Here is a 21,093-nt window from a genome sequence, read left to right as displayed (position 1 = left end):
TCAAATCAGAAACCGGAACGGTGTCTGTAAATCTGGGACTGTCCCAGGAAAATAGGGATACTTGGAGGGTCTGCATTGCTTATGTTGACACCATAATGGAATTGTGAAATATTAATACCCCAATTATAGCATCCCCCAAACTGGACTTTATTATAGTAATTTTTCTCTAACCAAGCTCCAGTCCCTGCAGTCTTCAAACTCCATTCTACGGAAGGCAATGGTGTAAGCAATTAATATTCCCAGCGTTGAAAAATCCCACCACATTTCGGCTCCATCCTCCACGCCGCGCTAAATATAACCATTAAATGTGCTCCCTCTTTTTTCTTTTTTCAGAGGGAGTTAACATTGTTTAAATAAGCCCTCTAAATGTTTAAAGAGACTCGTTATTTTATTTCGTATTCTATCTCCCCCCCCTTCCCCTCTGCAGGAAGCTTTCAGCGCTACGGAAGGAGGGAGGGCAGGCCTGCTTTAGTGGAGAGAGGGCAAGCGAAGAGAAATACAGTTTCCTGCAATAACAGCTCCTGCCACCACCATCGCGATTTGCAATAAATCTGGGAGCCGCTTGTAAAAAAAACAACCCACCCCAAAATAATCCTCAGTAACAACAGCATCTTATACCAGGGCCGGGAGATGACGGAAAGAGCTCTCCAGCTCTCCAAAGGCAAAGACTTCCTCCTTCTCATTTGAACACAGACCTGTCACTCGCTTCCCCAAGGAAAACTGATGGACACGGACTAGGATGGCTTAAAAACACACACACAGTTAGACAAATTCATAAGGTGACCATGATGGCTGTGTGCCTTTAAAAGGTAAAGGTAAAGGGACCCCTGACCGTTAGGTCCAGTCGTGGCTGACTCTGGAGTTGCGGCACTCATCTCACTTTATTGGCTGAGGGAGCCGGCGTACAGCTTCCGGGTCATGTGTCCAGCATGACTAAGCCGCTTCTGGTGAACCAGAGCAGCGCACGGAAATGCCGTTTACCTTCCCGCCAGAGCAGTACCTATTTATCAACTTGCACTTTGATGTGCTTTCGAACCGGTAGGTTGACAGGAGCAGGGACCGAGCAACGGGAGCTCACCCATCGCGGGGATTCGAACCACCGACCTTCCGATCGGCAAGTCCTAGGCTCTGTGGTTTAACCCACAGCGCCCTCTATTCTAATTCCGCTTCCTTTTAATGGAAAAATGCGGGATTTGTGTGGCCTTCCAGACGCTGATGAACTACAACTCCCATCTTCCTTGGTCAGTGGGCACGCCAGCTGCTGAGTGTTTCCTGGGAACCAGAAACATAGTGCCCCATTGCTGTTTTGGCAATTCCCCATGGATTTCCCCCCCACCCCTAAAACAAACCACCAGAACAAAAAAGGAAGAAATGTTTGCGCCCTCCCCATTTTGTCCTTGGCAGCAGAAATTGCAGAGTCCTAATTTGAAAGGTCTCTGCTTTTTGCAATCAATGTGTTTGGGTTTCTGCTAGAACTGAGAGAGGACTTATACGCTCTTTAAACTGCACTTTGACTGTCATCAATACCACAAAGTTCAGAGATGCATCTCTCTCTCTCTCTCTCTCTCTCTCTCTCTCTCTCTCTCTCTCTCTCTCTCTCTCGGGTCTGGAAAGGCTGCGGAAGACTAAAAACCAACTCAAGCCAGTTTGGAGATATTTATAACATTGTATTCCCTTACCAGGAAGTTTTAAATCTCTAGCAAGGGAGAGAGAGTGCAAGTGTGCTTCCATTAACACGGCTAAAAAGTATCACTGCAACTACTTTCTTTAATATCTAGGAAATGCAGAGCTGACATTTTTAGGTGGGAGTTATGTTCCCCCTTAAGAGGAAAGCAAGTGATGCTCTAATGATGGTCTATATCAGCCTCTCTCACCCTTGGGTACCATCATCCCTGACCACTGGCCATGCTGGCCAAGAATCATGAGAGTTGTACTACCAACATCTAGGAACTCAAGGAACTCAACGTTGATAAAGACTAGATCATGGGATCTAGTCTTTGCCTTAGGCAAACTAAGGTCTGGGGGCCGGATCCAGCCCCCCGCCTTCTAAATCCGGCCCACGGACAGTCCAGGAATCTGTGTTTTTACATGAGTAGAATGTGTCCTTTTATTTAAAATGCATCTCTGGGTTATTTGTGGGGCATAGGAATTCGTTCTCCCCCCCCAAAAAAAAAATATAGTCCGGCCCCCCACAAGGTCTGAGGGACGGTGGACTGGCCCTTCTGAAAAAGTTTGCTGATGTGTGATGGTTGATTTGCTGCATCAGCAGCGACAGGCTAAAGCAGTGTTTCCCAAACTTTGATCTCCAGCTGCTTTTTGGCTACAACTCCCATCATCCTTAGCTAGCAGGACCAGTGGTCAGGGATGATGGGAACTGTAGTCTAAAAGCAGCTGGAGACCCAAATTTGGGAAACACTGGGCTAAAGGAACCTACCTAATTTCTAATATGCTGATGGCACACAGTTCTACTTCTCCTTTATATCGGCAGGCAAGGCATTGGATGTGCTGGACTGTTGCCTTGCCTCAGTATTGGACTGGATGAGAGCCAATAAACTGAGGTTCAATCCAGATTAAGACTGAGGCACTGTTGGTGGGCAGTTCCCTAGACCAGATAGGTGGAAGACTGTCTCTCTTGAGGGCATTACATTCCCTTTGAAGGAGTGGGTATAAGGATCCATTGCTGTCACCTGAGGCTCAGGTGACATCCGTGGCTCAGAGTGTCTTCCATCAGCTTGGGCTAGTGTCCCAGCTGCACCCCTATCTGGACAGGGATAGCCTAACTTCTAGTTGTCTATGCTCTGGTAACCTCTAGGTTAGATTACTGCAACACATTACACATAGGGCTGCCTCTGAAGACAGTTCGGAAACTTCTGCTGGTGCAGAATTCAGTAGCCCTGCACTGGAACAAAACTGGGAAGCATCTTCCCAGTGTAGCTCATTTTTACTGGTCTTAGGATCCCCAGCGTGTGGGAGTTAAAGCCCTGAGCTGAATTAAACAGGAAAATAGGAAGCTGGCTTGCATGGAGACAGGCAATTGGTCTACACTACTGTCTACACTGACTAGCATTGGCTCTGCAGAGTTTCAGGCAGCGATCATTCCCAAGCCTATTGGCGGATGGAATCAGGGACCATCTGCATGCTAAAAAAAGGACCCCTGGGTGCTTACGTCCAGTCAAAGGCGACTATAGGGTTGTGGCGCTCATCTTGCTTTCAGGCCGAGGAAGCCATGTTTGCCCACAGACAGCTTTCCGGGTCATGTGGCCAGCAGGACTAAACTGCTTCTGAGACACCGTGGCGGAATGTCGTTTACCTTCCCGCCACAGTGGTACCTATTTATCTACTTGCACTGGTGTGCTTTTGAACTGCTAGGTTGGCAGGAGCTGGGACAGAGCAACGGGAGCTCACTCTGTCACAGGGATTCGAACCGCTGACCTTCTAATCAGCAAGCCCAAGTGGCTCGGTGGTTTAGACCACAATGCCACCCACTTCCCTTAGCATCTGTATGCTAAGCAGGTGTTGTGCCACTGAGCTTTGGGGTCATTCACACACACACACACACGAGAGAGAGAGAGAGAGAGAGAGAGAGAGAGAGAGAGAGAGAACGAGAACTTTGTTTTAATTGAGAAAATGGAAATATTATTGAACGAACACAGAACTGACTCAGAACAGAACTGGGATGATTCCTCCCTCCTCACTGAGCGATAGAATGTAAAGGTGTAGTGGGGGGGGGGTGAGAGGAGAGAACTTTTCCCTCCAAAGCAAAGTTTTTAAAACCCAAACCTTTCATCTGCCATCATTGGCTTGGCCTTCCACACAGGTTAATTAGTTTATGGGGCCTCCTCCTCCCTGCCAAGGAAAAACTCTGCTTTGAAATTTCTGCTGTCTTTAAGGAAGCGTTAATTGGAATCATCACCTCCGCCCTTTCTCCGACAGCCCTGGACTCCCCATCACAGCCAAAATGCAACACTGACCCTCAAGGGGACAGAGCCTTCTGTCTTCAAGGACTGGCCGTCCATCCTTACATTGGGTTGCTTGAATAAAACCCACAGAAAGCTTGACTCAAGCACCTCTGCGATCTCGCTGTCTTGAGAGAGAGGTGATATTTGGAGTGTGGGGAGAGCAAATGCTAAACTCATCATCCCACATTCAAAGGAAGACATCCTCCCACTCTATTCTGCCTCGGTCAGACCACACCTGGAATACTGTGTCCAGTTCTGGGTGCCACAATTTAAGAAGGATGTTGACAAGCTGGAACGTGTGCATAGGAGGGCAACCAAGATGATCAAGGGTCTGGAAACCAAGCCTTATGAGGAACAGTTGAAGGAGCTGGGCATGTTTAGCCTGGAGAAGAAGAGACTGAGAGGCGATATGATAGTCATCTTCAGATATGTGAAGGGCTGTCACGTGGAAGATGGAATAAACCTGTTTTCTGCTGCTCTGGAGGGTAGGCTTCAAGTTATAAGAAAGGAGATTCCAACTAAACATTAGGAAGAACTTTCTGGGGATAAGTGCTATATGACATGGAATGGACAACCTCAGAAGATGGTGGGTTTCACTAGAGGTTGGATGGCCATCTGTCAAGGATCAGTTAGCTCTTATTCCTGCATATCAGGAGGAGGACTAAATCGCACTCATGATCCCTTCCAACTCTATAATTCTATGATTCTATTACTTTACCCCTGTCCTTTCATCCCTGTCAGGGAACCCAATCCCATTACTTGTGGGTGGGGAAGATGCTGCAGACCTTTTCTCCTGGCTTTCGTCTTGTCAGAATGATTACCGCAGCATCTTCAACCAGCCCACATCCCTTCCCACCAGCTCGTACAGAGCTCTCTCCGAAGCTTCGAGGGACTTCTGCTTCCATATGTTCAACACAGCATTAGGAGCTCATATCAGAAGACACTGAAGGTCCCCCTCCTTCCAGAGCTCCTTTGCCTCAGCTTCAAACAGAGAGGGAAGGGGTGGTCCTGGGAGACAAGATTGCTTCCGGCTGAGGAAGTTCCTGCAGATGGCATTTTGTTCCTCTCCCTGGAATAAAACAGGCAGAGTAGCCTTTGGAATCAGCACTGCTTAAGATCAGCATCCCTAGAATGGAGCACATTAGGTTCTCTCTCTCTCTCTCTCTCTCTCTCTCTCTCTCTCTCTCTCTCTCTCTCTCTCTCCCTCCCTCTCCCTCACCCCTGACACAAATTCCGGTGCCTCATAAAGCACAAGAAATCATGTCCGAGGCCTTGCGAGACCTCAGAACCTGACTTCCAGTGCCATGGGAAGTCAGGTTCTGAGGCCACGAGGTGCATGACATCATGATGTCACGTCACTCGCAGTGAGCACCCATAACCTGTGGCCCAAGTTGGCGCCCCTGGACCCTGAGGGTCATCTAGAGTAGACCAACCCCCTGGAATGCAGGTATCTCAACTAAAGCATCCAAGATAGATGACCATCCAACCTACTGTCAAAGTTCTGCCTGATGTTTAGTTGGAAACTCCTTTCTTGTAACTTGAAGCCCTTGGTTCAAATCCTACCCTCCAGAGAAGGAGAAAACAAGCTTGTTCCTTCTTCCATGTGCAGCCCTTGAGATATTTGAAGATGGCTATCCTATCTCCTCTGAGTCTCCTTTTCTCCAGCCTAAACATACCCAGCTCCTTCAACCTTTCATTTCCAGACAAAACTGCCATTCAACCTCTGTTTAAAAACCTCTTATGAAGGAGGGTACACCACCATCTGAGGTTGTCCATTCTACCAGAAAGTTCTTCATAAAGTTTAGTTGGAATCTTCTTTCCTTCAGATCCTACCCTCCGGAGCAGGAGAAAACATGCTTGTTCCATCTTCCATGTGATAGCCCTTCAGATATTTGAAGGTGGCCTTCATAGAACCTCTCAGTCTCCTCTTGTCCCAGTTAAACAGACTCAACTGCCTCAACTCTCTCTCATAAGGCTTCGTTGCCAGACCCTTGATCATCTTGGTTGCCCAGCTCTGCACACGTTCCAGCTTCTCGACATCCTTCTCAAATTGTGTTGCCCAGAATTGGACACAGTATTCCAGGTGTGGTCAGACCAAGGCAGAATAGAGAGGGACTATTACCACTATTACCAGCTGCTGGGAATCAAGAATGAGGAGGATGTCAATAAGCTCAAATCCTGTTTGTGGGCTCACACTGAAGCATAGGCTCAACTTTCCATCTAGGCTAGGTGCATAGGAAGCAACTTCAGATGGAGTCAGAGTCCTGATCCATCAAGATCAGTATTGCCTACACTGACTGTCAGAAACTCCAGAGTTTCAGACATGGAGTCCCCCCCCAGCCCAACCCGGCGATTCAACCTGGGGCTTTCTGCATGCAAAGCAGGGGTTGTGATACTGAGCTATAATCCTTCCCCTAAACAGAAAAAAGGTCCAAGTCCTTATGGTGCTGAAAGGTCGATTTAGATAGGGACATAATAAGCTGGCTTAGGCCAAGTCAAGCCATTGCTCCATCTACTTTAGTATTGCCTATGCTGGCTGGCAGCAATGGCTCTCCAGGCAGGGAGTCTTTTCCCCAGCCCTACCTGGTGATGGGATGCGGGTGGCGCCGTGGGTTAAACCACAGAGCCTAGGACTTGCCGATCAGAAGGTTAGCGGTTCGAATCCCCGCGACGGAGTGAGCTCCCATTGCTCGGTCCCTGCTCCTGCCAACCTAGCAGTTCGAAAGCATGTCAAAGTGCAAGTAGATAAATAGGTACCGCTCCGGCAGGAAGGTAAACGGTGTTTCCGTGCGCCGCTCTGGTTCGCCAGAAGCGGCTTAGTCCTGCTGGCCACATGACCTTGAAGCTGTATGCCGGCTCCCTCAGCCAATAAAGCGAGATGAGCGCCGCAACCCCAGAGTCGGTCACGACTGGACCTAATGGTCAGGGGTCCTTTTACCTTTTTACCTGGTGATGCTGGAGGGAACCCAGGTTCCATGCCACTGAACTACAGCCCTTTCTCATAACAAAAATGCATTATATTCAGTGAAACTGTGCTATAAAAATGTGCATACGAGGTAAAAAAAAGAATTAATACAGGCTTGAACATATCAGGAGAAATTTGCACTAAAATGCTGGTCACTTTTCTAGAGGGTTTGGGATTGAACATTTTGAGGGGAAAGCTAAATTGACAGCTTCGCCCGTCTCTTGACTGCAAACAGCGATCTGCCAAATCAAGGCCCTGTTGTCGCTACCTTGAATCATCAGGAGTAGAAGTCTCGTCCTCTCAGGCTGGAGGCATGCCGTGAATGACTAGAAGAGGCTAGCGTGGGCAGCAGGGACCCTAAAACATTTTTGTAGACCAGTAACTTCTGAGAGAGACCCTTCCAAGGCTGGAGGAGATCCAAAGAATTCATCTATCTTTTAAGATGCTTATTCTCCTTCCTCAATCTAACACACTCTGCCTCGTGCATGGGACAGCTGACCACGAAGAATGGACAACAGCTCTATGACGCATCCTGGACTGAAGCAACTCGTGGAACTCTGCACATGGATCAGAACACAACACACAGGCAGAGGACATACATCGCTCTGGATTTGGCAGGGCAGCTACACCAGTGGCCAAAACTGTGGAAGGAAAAGTGTATTTCCGAGGTTTGATGGCTCATAATACCTGCTTGGCTCATGCTCATGCTAATTGGCAATATTCAAATGAAGGAAATCTACTGCATATCAACCTAAGCAAGTCGTGCTTCCTGATGGACTACATGGAACTGGTGGAAATGACTGGCAGAATCCGAGACCAGGGAGAAGAGTTGGTGGAAGAAGATTGGAAGAAATTTTAAATTTATTTACAGAAACATTGTAAAATTAAGGAATGTTAGAAGGATGTTGGAATGAAATAATGCGGTTTTAGCAGAAATGCTATAAAGGTTAAGGAAAAATAGATTGCTAAATGGTGAAGGAGGGAAAGTAAAGTTACATTATATTAAGATAGAATAGAGGAAGGACAAAAACTGGAAAAGATGGAAAGGATTTGCTGAAATAGTTAATTGAACTAGAATACAAAAAAGGGAGGTGTGAGGAGGTCAAGGAAATAAGCAAATGAAAGATAAGTTATGGGAAGATTTATTGTATTTTTTCTTTTTTTTCTTGTTTCTTTTCTTTTTATTATCGTGATGTGATGTTTTGTATTTCTTAAATATGCTGTTTTTTAATTTTTTCTTTTTGTAACCCTTTAAAATTCAATAAATATTACTTTTTTAAAAAAGCAAGTCGTGCTTCCCTTTTTCTGGTTATTTGGCTATAACTTTTGATAGAATACAGATAATTGAACAAACTTGGTTGTATTACATTCTTCATTAAATTATCTTTCTGTTGATATATAATTTTATGACATTACCCAAAAAAGTGGTGTTATGAGCCATCAAACCTCAGAAATACACTTTTCCCAAAAGGTTTCCACAATTTTGCCACTAGTGTATGATTTAGGGGTGTGGTTTCAATGCACAGAAATGCAAGATCATATGTAGCAACTGAGTTATTTTACAGACTCAGGGTTGTACCATGAAAGTTGGAGCAAGCATGTTTCTGCTGCTCTGGAAGATAGGACCTGAACCAAAGGATTCCAATTACAAGGAAGGAAATTCCTACTATTATCTAGATATGTGTATGTGGATAGCTAGACAGCTAGGCTGAATCTGCCCATATTGTATATAAAAACGCTATGAAAATGCTTTTCCTAAAAAACAACACCATGTTTTAAAATATACATGGAATTTGCCATTCGCTCAGCAGTGCCATCTAGTATCACATTTGTATAATGCACTTAAAACACACTTAAAATGTTATATTTGCAGCTGTATAGCTGAGTCCCTAGACAGACAGATAGACATGTGTGCCATTTGGGATGTTTGGTGCAAGCCGAAAAGCAAATGACAAATATTTTATATGCATACATGTACGAATAGTTTCCTCCTCTCCTGCTCATAACTACCCTGTGAGGTGGACTTCACTCCCAGGTGGTGATTGTACCCCAGTGACCTCATTGAACTTAATGATGGAACAAGGATTACAATCATGCCCCCCCCAAACCACAGTCAGCTCTCTAACCCAGTAGTTGCTGAACTTTTTTGGACCCACCTTGGACCTATTCAAACTCATTCCCAGTGCCCCCTACCATATAATAAGAGTACTATTCAGAATAGCTGCTTGCACGACCCACTAAGGGATTCAAAGAAGCCACCATTAATTGCATGTTTACTCAAATTCCAGTTTAAACGATCTAATTAATTCAGCAAAATGGATGAACTTGATCCAATGATAGCACACACACCCCCCCTGCAAACTCTGGCAGTGATTGACACCTCCAGAACTGCAGTACCGCCCACTTTGGGAACCAGTGCTCTAACCACTATCCACCATGTTGCCTTCCACAGAAGCAGGCTGGAAGGGCCAGATAAGATGCAAAGTAGGTTTTTCCTCATTTCCCTGCATTTTGCTATCTGCACTCCAGACAAAGGCTCGCTGATATTTCAAAAGCAACACACACAGGGGAATGGACACACACACACACACACACTCACACACGACAGACACACACGAGAGCAAGAGAGAGAGAGTGCATGTGATTGACAGTTTATTTTAGGAAGGCTGTCAAAGAGGACGAAGGAACAATAATGGCAGGGAGATAACGGAAGTGCCCAGTCATTAGCTGCACACACACACACACACACACACACACACACACTTAAAGGTAGGAGCCATCAGTATAGTAAGAACTTCTGCAGGAAGCTAAGGGCACAGAGGAAGTTTTGGCAGGTGGACAAAAAATATAGGACTAGGCAGATCCCTTGCAACCTTGCAGTTCCGAGGCTGCCTGTGAGTTGAGATGATTTATGAGCCATGGGGAGGAGAGGATGATGGGAGGAGATTAACCTGTCTCGTCCTCCTTACTTTGAATCAGGGCCTTCCTGGTCCCATCATTCTAGGAACCATCTTGTCCAGAAATGTCCTTTGCAGGTGCTTCTCTCGGGCTCTGGAAGTGTGCTGGTCCCGGGGGCTAACCGAGAGGTGAGGTCCGAGTCCAGTCCGAGGTCGATGGTGCGGTATGGAGGCTGTCCATCAAAGCTGTAGCTGGATCCAAGGTGGGGAGTCGGGTGAGGTCAGGAACTCTGGCAGACGAGCAGGACAGGGTGCAGGCAGGAACAGGCTAGCAACAACGTTGCTCCCACAACCTGAGACTGGGGCTAACTGGCTTTTATCTGCCCCAAGGTCCCGGTCCGCAGGTGACTTGCCTCTCCTGGCCTGGAGGCGAGCACTCCTCCTGCAGGAACTTAGTTCCCTCTGCCTCTCTGCCCTGAGCCTCTGCAGCTCAGGAGAGGCTGGAGGGTTACTGGACCCAGAGTACCTGCAGGCAATGGGTCCTCCATCACCTCAGGAGCCAAAGCAGACTCAGCTGGTGCCTGCACCTGAGGATCCAGCACAGGTGAGGACCCTTCAGCCTCAGGCCCTAGCCCCGGCTCAGCTGGATTTGGAGGCGGGGACTCCTGTGCAGGCTGGGATTCCTCAGGTTCAGCCTCTGAGTCCGAATCCCAGGCCATCACAGGAAGCCTCAGGAGGCCTGGCTTCATATCCCCTACTCATCCATGAAGCTGGCTGGGTGTGATCTTAGGCAGTCACTCTCAGTCTAACCTACTCCACAGGGTTGTTGCAGGGATTAAACAGATGGGATGGGGAACAGAAAACAGTGTACACCACCCTCAAACGCCCTGGAGAAAACAGAGTTGTGATGGAGGTAGCTGGGGCGGTGAAGGCAAGTGACGGTCAAAGTGGTGATGAAGGTAGTTCAGGGCACTAATGGTCTAATTCAGGGATGGGGAACATCTGTGGCCCTCCAGATGTTGCTAAGCTGAGAACTCCCAGCAGCCCTGGCAGCCAGCACAGCCAATGGCCAGGGATCAAGGTGGGGGTCATTCAGAAACATCTGGAGGGCCACTGGTGTTCTTCATCCTTTGCCATCCATCTGCCACCAATGAACATCTTCACAGGTCCTGCCTTTGGTATTCTTTTCTAACACGGCACCCTGTGCAAGTCCAGAATTTGGCACCACCCAAATGGATCATCTCAATCATGGATCTTCTCAATTTTGCACCCCTTCGGCTTGGTGGCCTATGCCGGGGAACTGCTCACAACACCCTAAATCTGGCATTGCTCTCAACCTCCCATAGGCTTTTCAGGAACCCTGGCATAGTATTCAGTTTTCCCTGCCCAGCCCCTTGGTCCAAAAGTTACTCATCATGGTGTCAGATTTGCAGAGACAGAGAAGAGGAGGAAGAGGCGTGTTGAGGTGTAAACTGCTGGAAAGTATATTGCATACCCTACAACATTTCTCTGAGGAAAGAGGGACATCCTCTTCCATAATAATAATTTTATTATTAATACCCTACCTATTTGACTGGGTTGCCCTAGCCACTCTGGGTGGCTTCCAAAAAACATGAAACATTAAAAATATTCACTATACGGGCCTGTCTTCATATGGCTCAGGGGATGGATATCTCCGTATCCTCCAACATTTCTCTGATGAAAATAGGGGCATCCTTCAGCAATTCTCCGCTGAAAATAGGGACATCTTAAGGAAAAGCGGAGGGACGCGGGTGGTGCTGTGGGTTAAACCACAGAGCCTAGGACTTGCTGATCAGAAGGTCGCGGTTCGAATCCCCATGACGGGGTGAGCTCCCATTGCTCGGTCCCTGCTCCTGCCAACCTAGCAGTTTGAAAGCACGTCAAAGTGCAAGTAGAAAAATGGTACCGCTCCGGCGGGAAGGTAAACAGCGTTTCTGTGCGCTGCTCTGGTTCACTGGTCACATGACCCAGAAGCTGTACGCCAGCTCCCTCGGCCAATAAAGCGAGACGAGAGCTGCAACCCCCGAGTCGGTCATGACTGGACCTAATGGTTAGGGGTCCCTTTACCTTTAAGGAAAAGCAGGGACGTTCTGGGATCTCATCAGAAACTGGGACGGCTTCTGGAAATCCGGGACTGTCCCTGGAAAATAGGGACACTTGGAGGGTCTGATTATCGCGTTTCTCCCAGCTTCTTAATTGCTAGGCATGTAAAGGAAAGAAACTGATCGCGGACACAAAACTGGCTTCCTCCCTCTCCCCACCCAACCTCTAGTTCAGGAAAACAACCACATCATCACTTTGAAAGGAAGAACAAGAGCAAGAGGCGCTTGCTAACTGAGCTAAGGGAGCGTGCAGGGTTTCTGTCGTCCTGCACAAGAGGCCCCCGGGGGCTGCTGCACAGGCACTTCATGAAGGGGAAGAGGAGGAGGACGAGGAGAGAGATGGCACAAAGGGTTCATGCAAGGGAACTCTGAGCATCGCCTCCTTCTGCCAGTGCAATTTCTTCTTGGACGGCTGAGCCCACAAGATAGGGTTGTTATTTTTATTTTTTTCAAGGGCCAGGGTGAAACGAGAAGCACCCTCTCAAGTGACGTCCTTTGGAGAGATCAACCACCTCTAGCCTTTTTCACAATGATAAGCCAAAGAGGTTGTTTCTTCGATGGCTTTCGAAAACTGGTGGCTGCTAGGCACAAGACACACCTCCCTGTGTGATTTGGGGCAGGGCTGGAAAAAATGGCATAAACCCACCTCCACACACACATTTATTTAGCACAGAGCCTAGGACTTGCTGATCAGAAGGTTGGTGGTTTGAATCCCTGCAACAGGGTGTGCTGCCATTGCTCTGTCCCAGCTCCTGCCCACCTAGCAGTTTGAAAGCACACCAGTGCAAGTAGATAAATAGGTACCACTGTGGCGGAAAAGTAAACAGTGTTTCTGTGCGCTGCTCTGGTTCGCCAGAAGCAGCTTTGTCATGCTGGCCACATGACCCGGAAGCTGTCTGCAGACAAACGCTGGCTCCTTCGGCCAGTAAAGCAAGATGAGCGCTGCAGCCCCAGAGTCGTCTGTGACTGGACCTAACGGTCAGGGGTCCCTTTACCTTTACCTTTACCATGCCATATACTTTTAAAAATTTCATTTATGGGTCACTTCTGATGGAGCATCTCCAAGCCGTTTCACGATACAGTCAAACCTTGGTTCTTGAATGGCTTAGTTGCCGAACAAATCGGCTCCTGAACGCCACAAACCCAAAAGTCAACGTTCCGGTTTGCAAACTTTTTTTGGAAGCTGAACCTCCGACGCGGCTTCTGCTTGAGTGCCTTGGTTTTTGAATGGTTTCAGGAGTCGAACGGACTCCTGGGATGGATTAAGTTTGAGAAGCAAGGCACCACTGTACAACAAAACATGCATTAACAGAATTGCACTATTCATAATGGAATTGCATCCAACCTAAAACCAGCGGTTAGGGTGTTGGCCCAGGGCCTGGAAGATCAGGGTTCAAATCCCAACTAGGCCAAGGGATCAGCCTCAACAAAGGATTCAACAAGAGCCACCTTCTCCACTCCAAACTACCACAACAAGCAGAGTTCAAAAAGGAACAGTTATGAGTAACTGGGGGGAATAGACATATGAGAACACAAGAGGAGCAGAACCCACAAGCAGGATCCAAGCACAAGAGCCCCCTAACTTCTTGCAGTTTCCAGCAACTGATATTCAGAAGCTTTGCCGCCTCCAATAGCCCTCTCTTCCATGAATTTGTCCAATCCTCTTTTAAAGTCATCCAAGTTGGTGACCATCACTGCTTCTTGTGGGAGCGAGTGCCATGGTTTTAACTCCTCGCAGTGTAGAGAAGGACTTTCTTCCATCTGTCCCGAATCTCCCCAAATTCAGCTTCACTGGGCACATGTAAGTGAAGACAGAGTTAAGCGGGGAAAGGCAGTTGTTCTACATCGCCCGTTCAACAGAGAACGACAAATCTCCCAGACTCCATGGAAGAACCTGGTAGGGAAAGATGAAGCTGTGATGGAATCTGAAGCAGTGCTATCTCCAGCGGAAGGTAGTGGGTAAAAATATTGAATCAAATGTAGTTTTTAAAGGAATCCAGATAGCCTCAGCCTCCCCTAAAGATTATATGGCTGTAAAAAATAAATAAAAAATGAGCACATCTTCCGCTAAGACCCAGAACAATATGGAAAACCAGCCAGCCAGCTTAAACCCACAGAACATCCATTAAAAATGACTGCTGTTATCTGGAAAGCAATCAATAAAATCCACAATTGGAGCTTCTTGATGGGCCATTCCATTATGAAGCTGAACATCCGGGGGGTGGGGTAGTTAAATTCACCAACACAGAAGAAGTAAGAACGCATAACTCACCATTTTCAGAAGACTCCAGTACATGTTGAAGGGATCCACCACTCCCCAATTTTTTTTGCTAGCTTGATATTCTTAACAAAAAATGATTGCCTGTCACTGGCTATGACTAAACAGCTGCTTCTCTCAATTTTTCATTTCTTGGGAGGGTTCTTCGTCACTCATGCTAGAAGTTCAACTGCCCACTAAGATCCAGCACCTCCCTTTTTATATACCACTTGGTCAGCTGACCTGCATATCACATCACCATAAGCAGGTGGGCTGATCTCTTTCACTTGCCCACGCCCTCTTAAAGAGACATTGACAACCATTCCAGGGGGAGTGGAAATGGAAGAGGGTGATATATGAACTTATATCCCAACTTAGAACACACCAGCACTAGGGGTTGTATTCTGTCAAGACCTACTCAGATTAGGTCCTTTTTGAAACTCACAAACCTAAGTTAATCGTGTCTATTAAATTTGACGATGCTACTCAGAGTAGCACTAGGGCAGGCATCCCCAAACTCGGCCCTCCAGCTATTTTGGGACTACAATTCCCATTATCCCTGACCACTGGTCCTGTTAGCTAGGGATGGTGGAAGTTCTAGTCCCAAAACAGCTGGAGGGCTGAGTTTGGGGATGCCTGTACTAGGGCAATAGACTGCTTTGATCCACTTTAACTGTGCATGTCCTAAAGTTCCAGAGTTCACTTAAATCCCTCCTGTGAAATATTGACAGCCTAGCAGCACCTTAAGGGACATGTTTACTGACATTTCTGCCACCACATCCCTTGAACACCTGTCTATGATGTGTGGGAAGAGGACAAACAGCCAAACCCCAGAATCATCATCGCACCACACAATGTCTCATTACGAAGAGATAGAATCATAGAATTCTACTTGGAAGGGACACCAAAGGCCTTTTAGTCCAACCCCCTGCAATTCAGGAATCACAGTTCAAGAATCCCTCACAGATGGCCATCTAACTTCTGCTTAAAAACCTCCAAGGAAGGAGAGTCCATCACCTTCTGAGGGTGTCTGTTCCACGGTCAAACAGCTCTTACCCTCAGAAAGTTCTTCCTAATGTTTAGTTGGAATGTCTTTCCTTGTCATTTGAATCCATTGGTTCGGGTCCTCCCCTCTGGAGGAGCAGAAAACAAGCTGGTTCCCATGGAACAGCTCTTCAGATATTTGAAGATATTCAGTCTTCTCTTCTCCAGGCTAAACACAACCAGCTCCCTCATAAGGCTTGCTTTCCAGACCCTTGATCATCTTAGTTGCCCTCCTCTGTGCACGTTCTGGTTTGTCAATATCCTTCTTAAACTGTGGAGCCCAGAACAGGACACAGGACTCCAGGCGGGGTCAGATCAAGACAGAAAACAGTGGCAGTTACTTCCCTTGATCTGGACACTGTACTATTCTGTACAGTGTCCAGATCAATATTACACTGTAATATTACTATGTAATATTCCTTTTCCTTTTGGCCCATCTTGCAGACACCAGATGAACCACTTTTCCATGGCAGGGAGGTACAGAGTAATTTCCAGGCCATTAATTTATTTTACCACCACCGAGGCAGCTTTAAAAGAAAAGATCGTCCAGCTTCTGTTGGCTTTCTATTATTTAAAGCCTTTTTATGTCCCTTGATTGAGAATCTCTCTCTCTCTCTCTCTCTCTCTCTCTCTCTCTCTCTCTCTCTCTCTCTCAGAATGAATCAGTCAGCACAAGAGAAGCAGACACACACAGAGCTCATAGAGAGATGGTTGGAGGCGAGGAATTGCAGGGGGTCATGGTGAAGCCACAAGTGTGAGAATCTGAAAGGAGAAGTTTGCAAAGTTCACATCGCTGCATGGCACGTGTCTGCACATGGAGCCGCCCTCTGCTGGAGGAATGAAGAAATCCCAGCCAATCTGAGCTCCCGTGTTTATTCTTTCCTCAGGAAGGGGAAAAGAGATTTTGAAGACCTGCTTCTAGAATAAGGAGACACATCCTTGCACAAGCCCCAGGGAACTCAGTCAGACTTGGAGTAGAAACATAGGCACATAAGTTGAGCCCTGCTGGATAATAATAATAATAATAATAATAATAATAATAATAATAATATATTTGTACCCTGCCCATCTGACTGGGTTGCCCCAGCTACTCTAAGGGGCTTCCAACGTACAGTGGTACCTCAGGTTACATACGCTTCAGGTTACATACACTTCAGATTACAGACTCCGCTAACCCAGAAATAGTACCTCGGGTTAAGAACTTTGCTTCAGGAGGAGAACAGAAATCGTGCTCCAGCAGCACGGCGGCAGCAGGAGGCCCGATTAGCTAAAGTGGTGCTTCAGGTTAAGAACAGTTTCAGGTTAAGAACGGACCTCCGGAATGAAATAAGTACTTAACCCAAGGTACCACTGTATATAAAAACATAGTAAAGCAATGACATTAAAAAGCTTCCCTATACACGGCTGCCTTCAGATGTCTTCTAAAGGTTATATACAGTAGTTACTTATCTCCCTGACATCTGCTGGGAGGGCGTTTCACATGGATCGCATCACTGCCAAGAAGGCCCTCTGCCTGTCTCCCTGTAGCCTCACTTCTCACAGTGAGGGAACCACCAGAAAGCCCTCGGGTCAGGCTTTCAGCGCCCTCATCACAGAGTGGTCACCCAGGGGCCCCTGAGAACTTCTCAAGCACAGAGGAGCCCTCCTCTCCTGTTATTCCCATTAGAATGTAAGAACATCAGAAGACCCTGCTGGATCAGGCCAATGGCCCACCTGGTCTAGCATCCTGTTCTCACAGCCATCAACAAGATGACCCAATGGGAAGTCTGCAAGGAGAATTTGAGCAACCCCTCTCCTCCTGTGGATCCCAGAAACTGTTATTCACATGTATTTGCTTCCTCTGACCATGGAAGCAGAGCATAGCCATTGTGGTTAGAAGCCATCAACAGCCCTCTTCTCAGCTATGAATTTGTCCCATCCTCTTTTATAGCCACCCACATTTGTGGCCCTTGCTGCCTCCTGCAGGAGCAACTTAAGGCAACTTATCATCCCTAAATCCAGTAGTGGCTGGTGCCCACTAGGACCAGTGGGGCAGAGACTCCACCAGGATGGCCCCAGGGCACAATGAGAGGTGGAGCCAACTCATTCTGCTTTCGCCCCCACCTTCCACCTCCTCCCTGCTACACGAGGAAACTAGCAAGCGGAACCACCTTCCAGACTGGAAGAAAGGAAAAGGGCAAATGAAGACAGGCCGAGGGAGGACTGAGGTTGGGAGGGCAGTGCCCCTTTCACCCCAGTGGACCAGCTTCCACTGCAAAATAAATAAATAAATAAATAAATAATAAATAAATAACAGGACAATAAATGATGTTATCAGGTGCTATTGGTTCTCAGAAAAGCTGAATCCACGGAGTACAGAGGGGCCAAGGACACTGAATCCAGCCCTTACACCCACTGTAAACACAAGAATTTAGGCCAGAGTTTGCCATATCACAGCAGAGAAGTGGCTTGGGGAAGTGATCATGTATCTAGATTGCTCGGGTAAGTAAGCCAAGCTGTGTCAGGCAGGTGAAGCTCTGCCACTGGTGCCACCATTGCTACTCCCGAAACCCAGCCTACACTGTTTGGCCAGCTCCTATTGCCTTGCTTCGTGAAAAGAAAAGAGTGTACAGATCACATATAAAGCAGCCAGGTCAAAATAGCTCAAACACCAACACCAATATGTATTTATTCCACTTTAAAAACAACAACACCAAGCTGAAAAAGAGTCCATTGTAACCCCATAGCTTGCCTCCCGCATTATAAACTTAAGATGCTGTAAATGAAAGTAGAATCATTCCTATTTTGAACACAAACACACTTACATTTTCTTTGTTTCCAATACTGTCATTTATTGTTCTGAATGTCTAGGCAGAAGCAATACTTTGCCTTGTTCACCTCCACCACCAACGGGAGATCCTCATAATCGAATAAATCCCACCAAAGGCCGCATATCGAATCCTTCTTGCTACTTCCCCAAAGAGTCGAGGGAAGAAGAAGTCATCTCTTCCTTCCAGCAACTTGTTTTCTCAACCAGCTGCCTGACATTATTCACGGTTATTACTCATTCAAATTTCAGCTCACCTGGAAGATTTGAGTTGGGCTATTATAGGAAGAAGGGGCGGGAGGACACCCATAAACTCAGTGCTGTATCGACAGTATGTGATAACCTAGGCTGGAAGCACTTGAACTGGATTTTCACTCCGAATCAAAAGGTAAAGCAGCAGCAAAGAGATATCAACCACCAATTCCTTTCCCTAACCCTCCCCCCCCAAAAAAAAACCACTGCAAAAAAATGAGAGGAGAAAAGACCCCCCCGCCCAGCTCAGAAATTACAACAGGGTTAAGTTTGGAGACTGAAATCATCCAAGGATTGGTGTGGCTGACCAGAGGTGATAGGAGAGTGTGACTTTTTGAGAACTCCCATTGCTATATATATGGTGGGGGGGGGGGAAATAGGATTGGAACTGAAACAAAATATTGCATTGAGGTCCATTCTGGTTCTGTCAACACATGCCACAAAGTCTGGGAGGGTGGGTGGGTGCTCAATAAATCAGTTCCTTTGAAAAAATAAATAAGGGGAACTTTCTGCTTTTGCTCTCCGGATCACACACACACACACACACACACACACACACACACAGAGCATCAACCCATCTGCCCTCAAGTAACCCCTGGAAAAAAGAGCCTGAGCTAATGAAAGTCTTTTGTTTGTTTCTGTTGTTTTTAGCCTAAATTCAATCGCAAAATAATAAACACACCACAGAATTTTCCAAAGGGGAACGAACACACACACAAGAGAGGTGTGTGTGTGTGTGTGTGTGTGTGTGTGTGTGTGGATGCATCTGCTGTTCGACAAACCGGTCCAGAGTTTGAGACCAAAGGTAAACCCACAAAACAAGTACCTCCCTGTTTATCCTCCCCTCCCACTCTTTTCTCTGTGAACCCCCCAGGTTACTTATCCCCAACATACTCCTCCTCCATCACCCCCTCTCTTGGTTTATTTCGCCTCTTTTTGCTCAAACCGGGTTGTGTTTTCTCCAGAAGACGACAACAACTCGTCAGATGCCATTGAAAAGTCTATTGTCCGCTTGCAACCTGGTTCCACAATGGATGCTGATTGTGGGAGCTTCGGGGGAAGGGGGGGTTATTATCATAATAATTATTGCGACCACCACCAGAGGAAAAAAAGAGAAAGTGTTTGCTTTGGCATTTGATAAGGCTTTTCATAGATCCACGCACAACATCACTGCCTCCTAACTGGGGGGGGGGGGGGAGAGAGAGAGAGAAAGAGAGAGACCCACTCAACTCTTAGCAGTTGAGGTCCAACAAAGGGCAGCTTTGAAGGACCAGAGAACTGGAGCATTAAACAACCAAGCCAGGATGGGGAAAGTTGGCATGAGTTGGGAGAAAACACCCCGTTCATCTCCCACTGACTTCCCTCTGCCCAGCTCCAAAGCATCCTCTATTGACTTGAAGGGGGGAAGGAGAGCGGTTTGATGCCCCGAGCTAAAATTCTCTCGCCGTTCGTGGCTTTGGAGAGAACCTGAGCAGCGTTGGTTTGGGAGGGGGTGCTGGCGTCGCATGGGATTCTTGCATCTCCTTTGGTGATGGGGGGACATGAAAGCCATGCCTCTATCCTCTCTTTCTTTCCCCCCCCCCCCAACCCGCCGCCGCCGCAAAAAAAGCAGGTGTCTCTCGCACACACTCACCCAGCACCGCATCTAAGAGTTTGAGGAATAGGAAGCAGAGAGGCAGCAGGCGGTTCATTGTGGGTGTCTTGGCCCCCCGGATAGAAACTCCATCTGGTTTAGAAGCACCTCGGCTCTCCGCATGGCGAGGCTCCTCCGGAAGGCAAGGCGGGCAGAGAAGACGGGGTGCCGGAGCATCCGTGGCCGGCGGCGGAGGAACACATCGTGGATGCCTGCTGGGGAGGGGTTTGGAGACGGAGGAAATGTAGAAAGAAACCCCTCTCTCCCCGCAGAAAAAAACGGAAAACGGGGAGCGGGGAGGGAAGGCAGGCGATGGCAAGAGAGGAGTATGTCCGAAAGACCACGAAGGCGAATGGTACCGAAGGGATGCTGAGAGTGGTACCCAGAGGATGCTGAGAGTGGTACTCAGAGGATGCCGAGAGTGGTACCCAGAGGATGCACCTGTTCAGTCCCTGCCTCTCTTTCTCCTCCCGTGGAATAAGCAGATTAGCAGCTGGAGTTTGGGATCTTCAACTCATCCTTCTTTCCTCCTTTTTGCTCCTTTTCTTATTCTCTTTCTTCTTCCTCCTCCTCCTCCTCTCTCTCTCTCTCTCTCTCTCTCTCTCTCTCTCTCTCTCTGCCCCCTCCCCCTTGTGCTGGCGTCTGTATTATACAGACTTTTCTTTAATCCATTCTAGGCTCCTCTGCTCTCGTCCTTTAAGCCGGATTTATTGCAGCAAGAGAGAGTGAGAGAGGAGAGAAAAGCCAGTCCCTCTCTTCTATTGCACCTCCCTCCCCAGCGCTCTCTCATGCTCTCGCTCTCTCTCTCTCTCTCTCTCTCTCTCTCTCTCCCTCTATCTTTAGAGGCTTAACCCTTTAGCAGCCAACCCCCACGCTGCTTCCACATTCCGAGTCAAGGAGAGACGCCTGGAAAGTCAGCGCAGAGATTTAATCTGCAGCAATAATAATGACAATACGTCAATTTATGTGCAGGTATGAATGGGGAAGGAAGTCTCAGCCCTGATATGGAGATGGTACGTGATTGCACGTAAAAAGTGATGTTTGCAAATTCCACTTTTAAACCTTCCTTTGACAGTCTTGTTTGGGGAGGAGTCAGTGATTCAAAGTCTCCCTTCTGCGCTGGCTTTAATAAGAAGTGTTAGACACGTTGTTCTGTT

General features: G+C 47.4%; 1 protein-coding gene across 1 annotated transcript in view; it reads right to left on the bottom strand.

Moving 5' to 3' along the window:
* IGSF21 (immunoglobin superfamily member 21) overlaps positions 1-20,884 on the bottom strand; it is a 236,566-nt gene extending 215,682 nt beyond the window's left edge. Inside the window, exon 1 of the mRNA XM_081017983.1 lies at positions 19,937-20,884. Within this exon, the coding sequence (XP_080874109.1) occupies positions 19,937-19,994 (58 nt within the window). The 5' untranslated portion in view covers positions 19,995-20,884. The remainder of the gene's footprint in view (positions 1-19,936) is intronic.
* Positions 20,885-21,093: the final 209 nt, after the last annotated feature.

This window comes from Podarcis pityusensis (genome assembly GCF_964106645.2).
Source record: "Podarcis pityusensis genome assembly, chromosome: 8".
Lineage (NCBI taxonomy): Eukaryota > Metazoa > Chordata > Lepidosauria > Squamata > Lacertidae > Podarcis > Podarcis pityusensis.
This window is presented reverse-complemented; position numbering and strand designations above follow the sequence as displayed.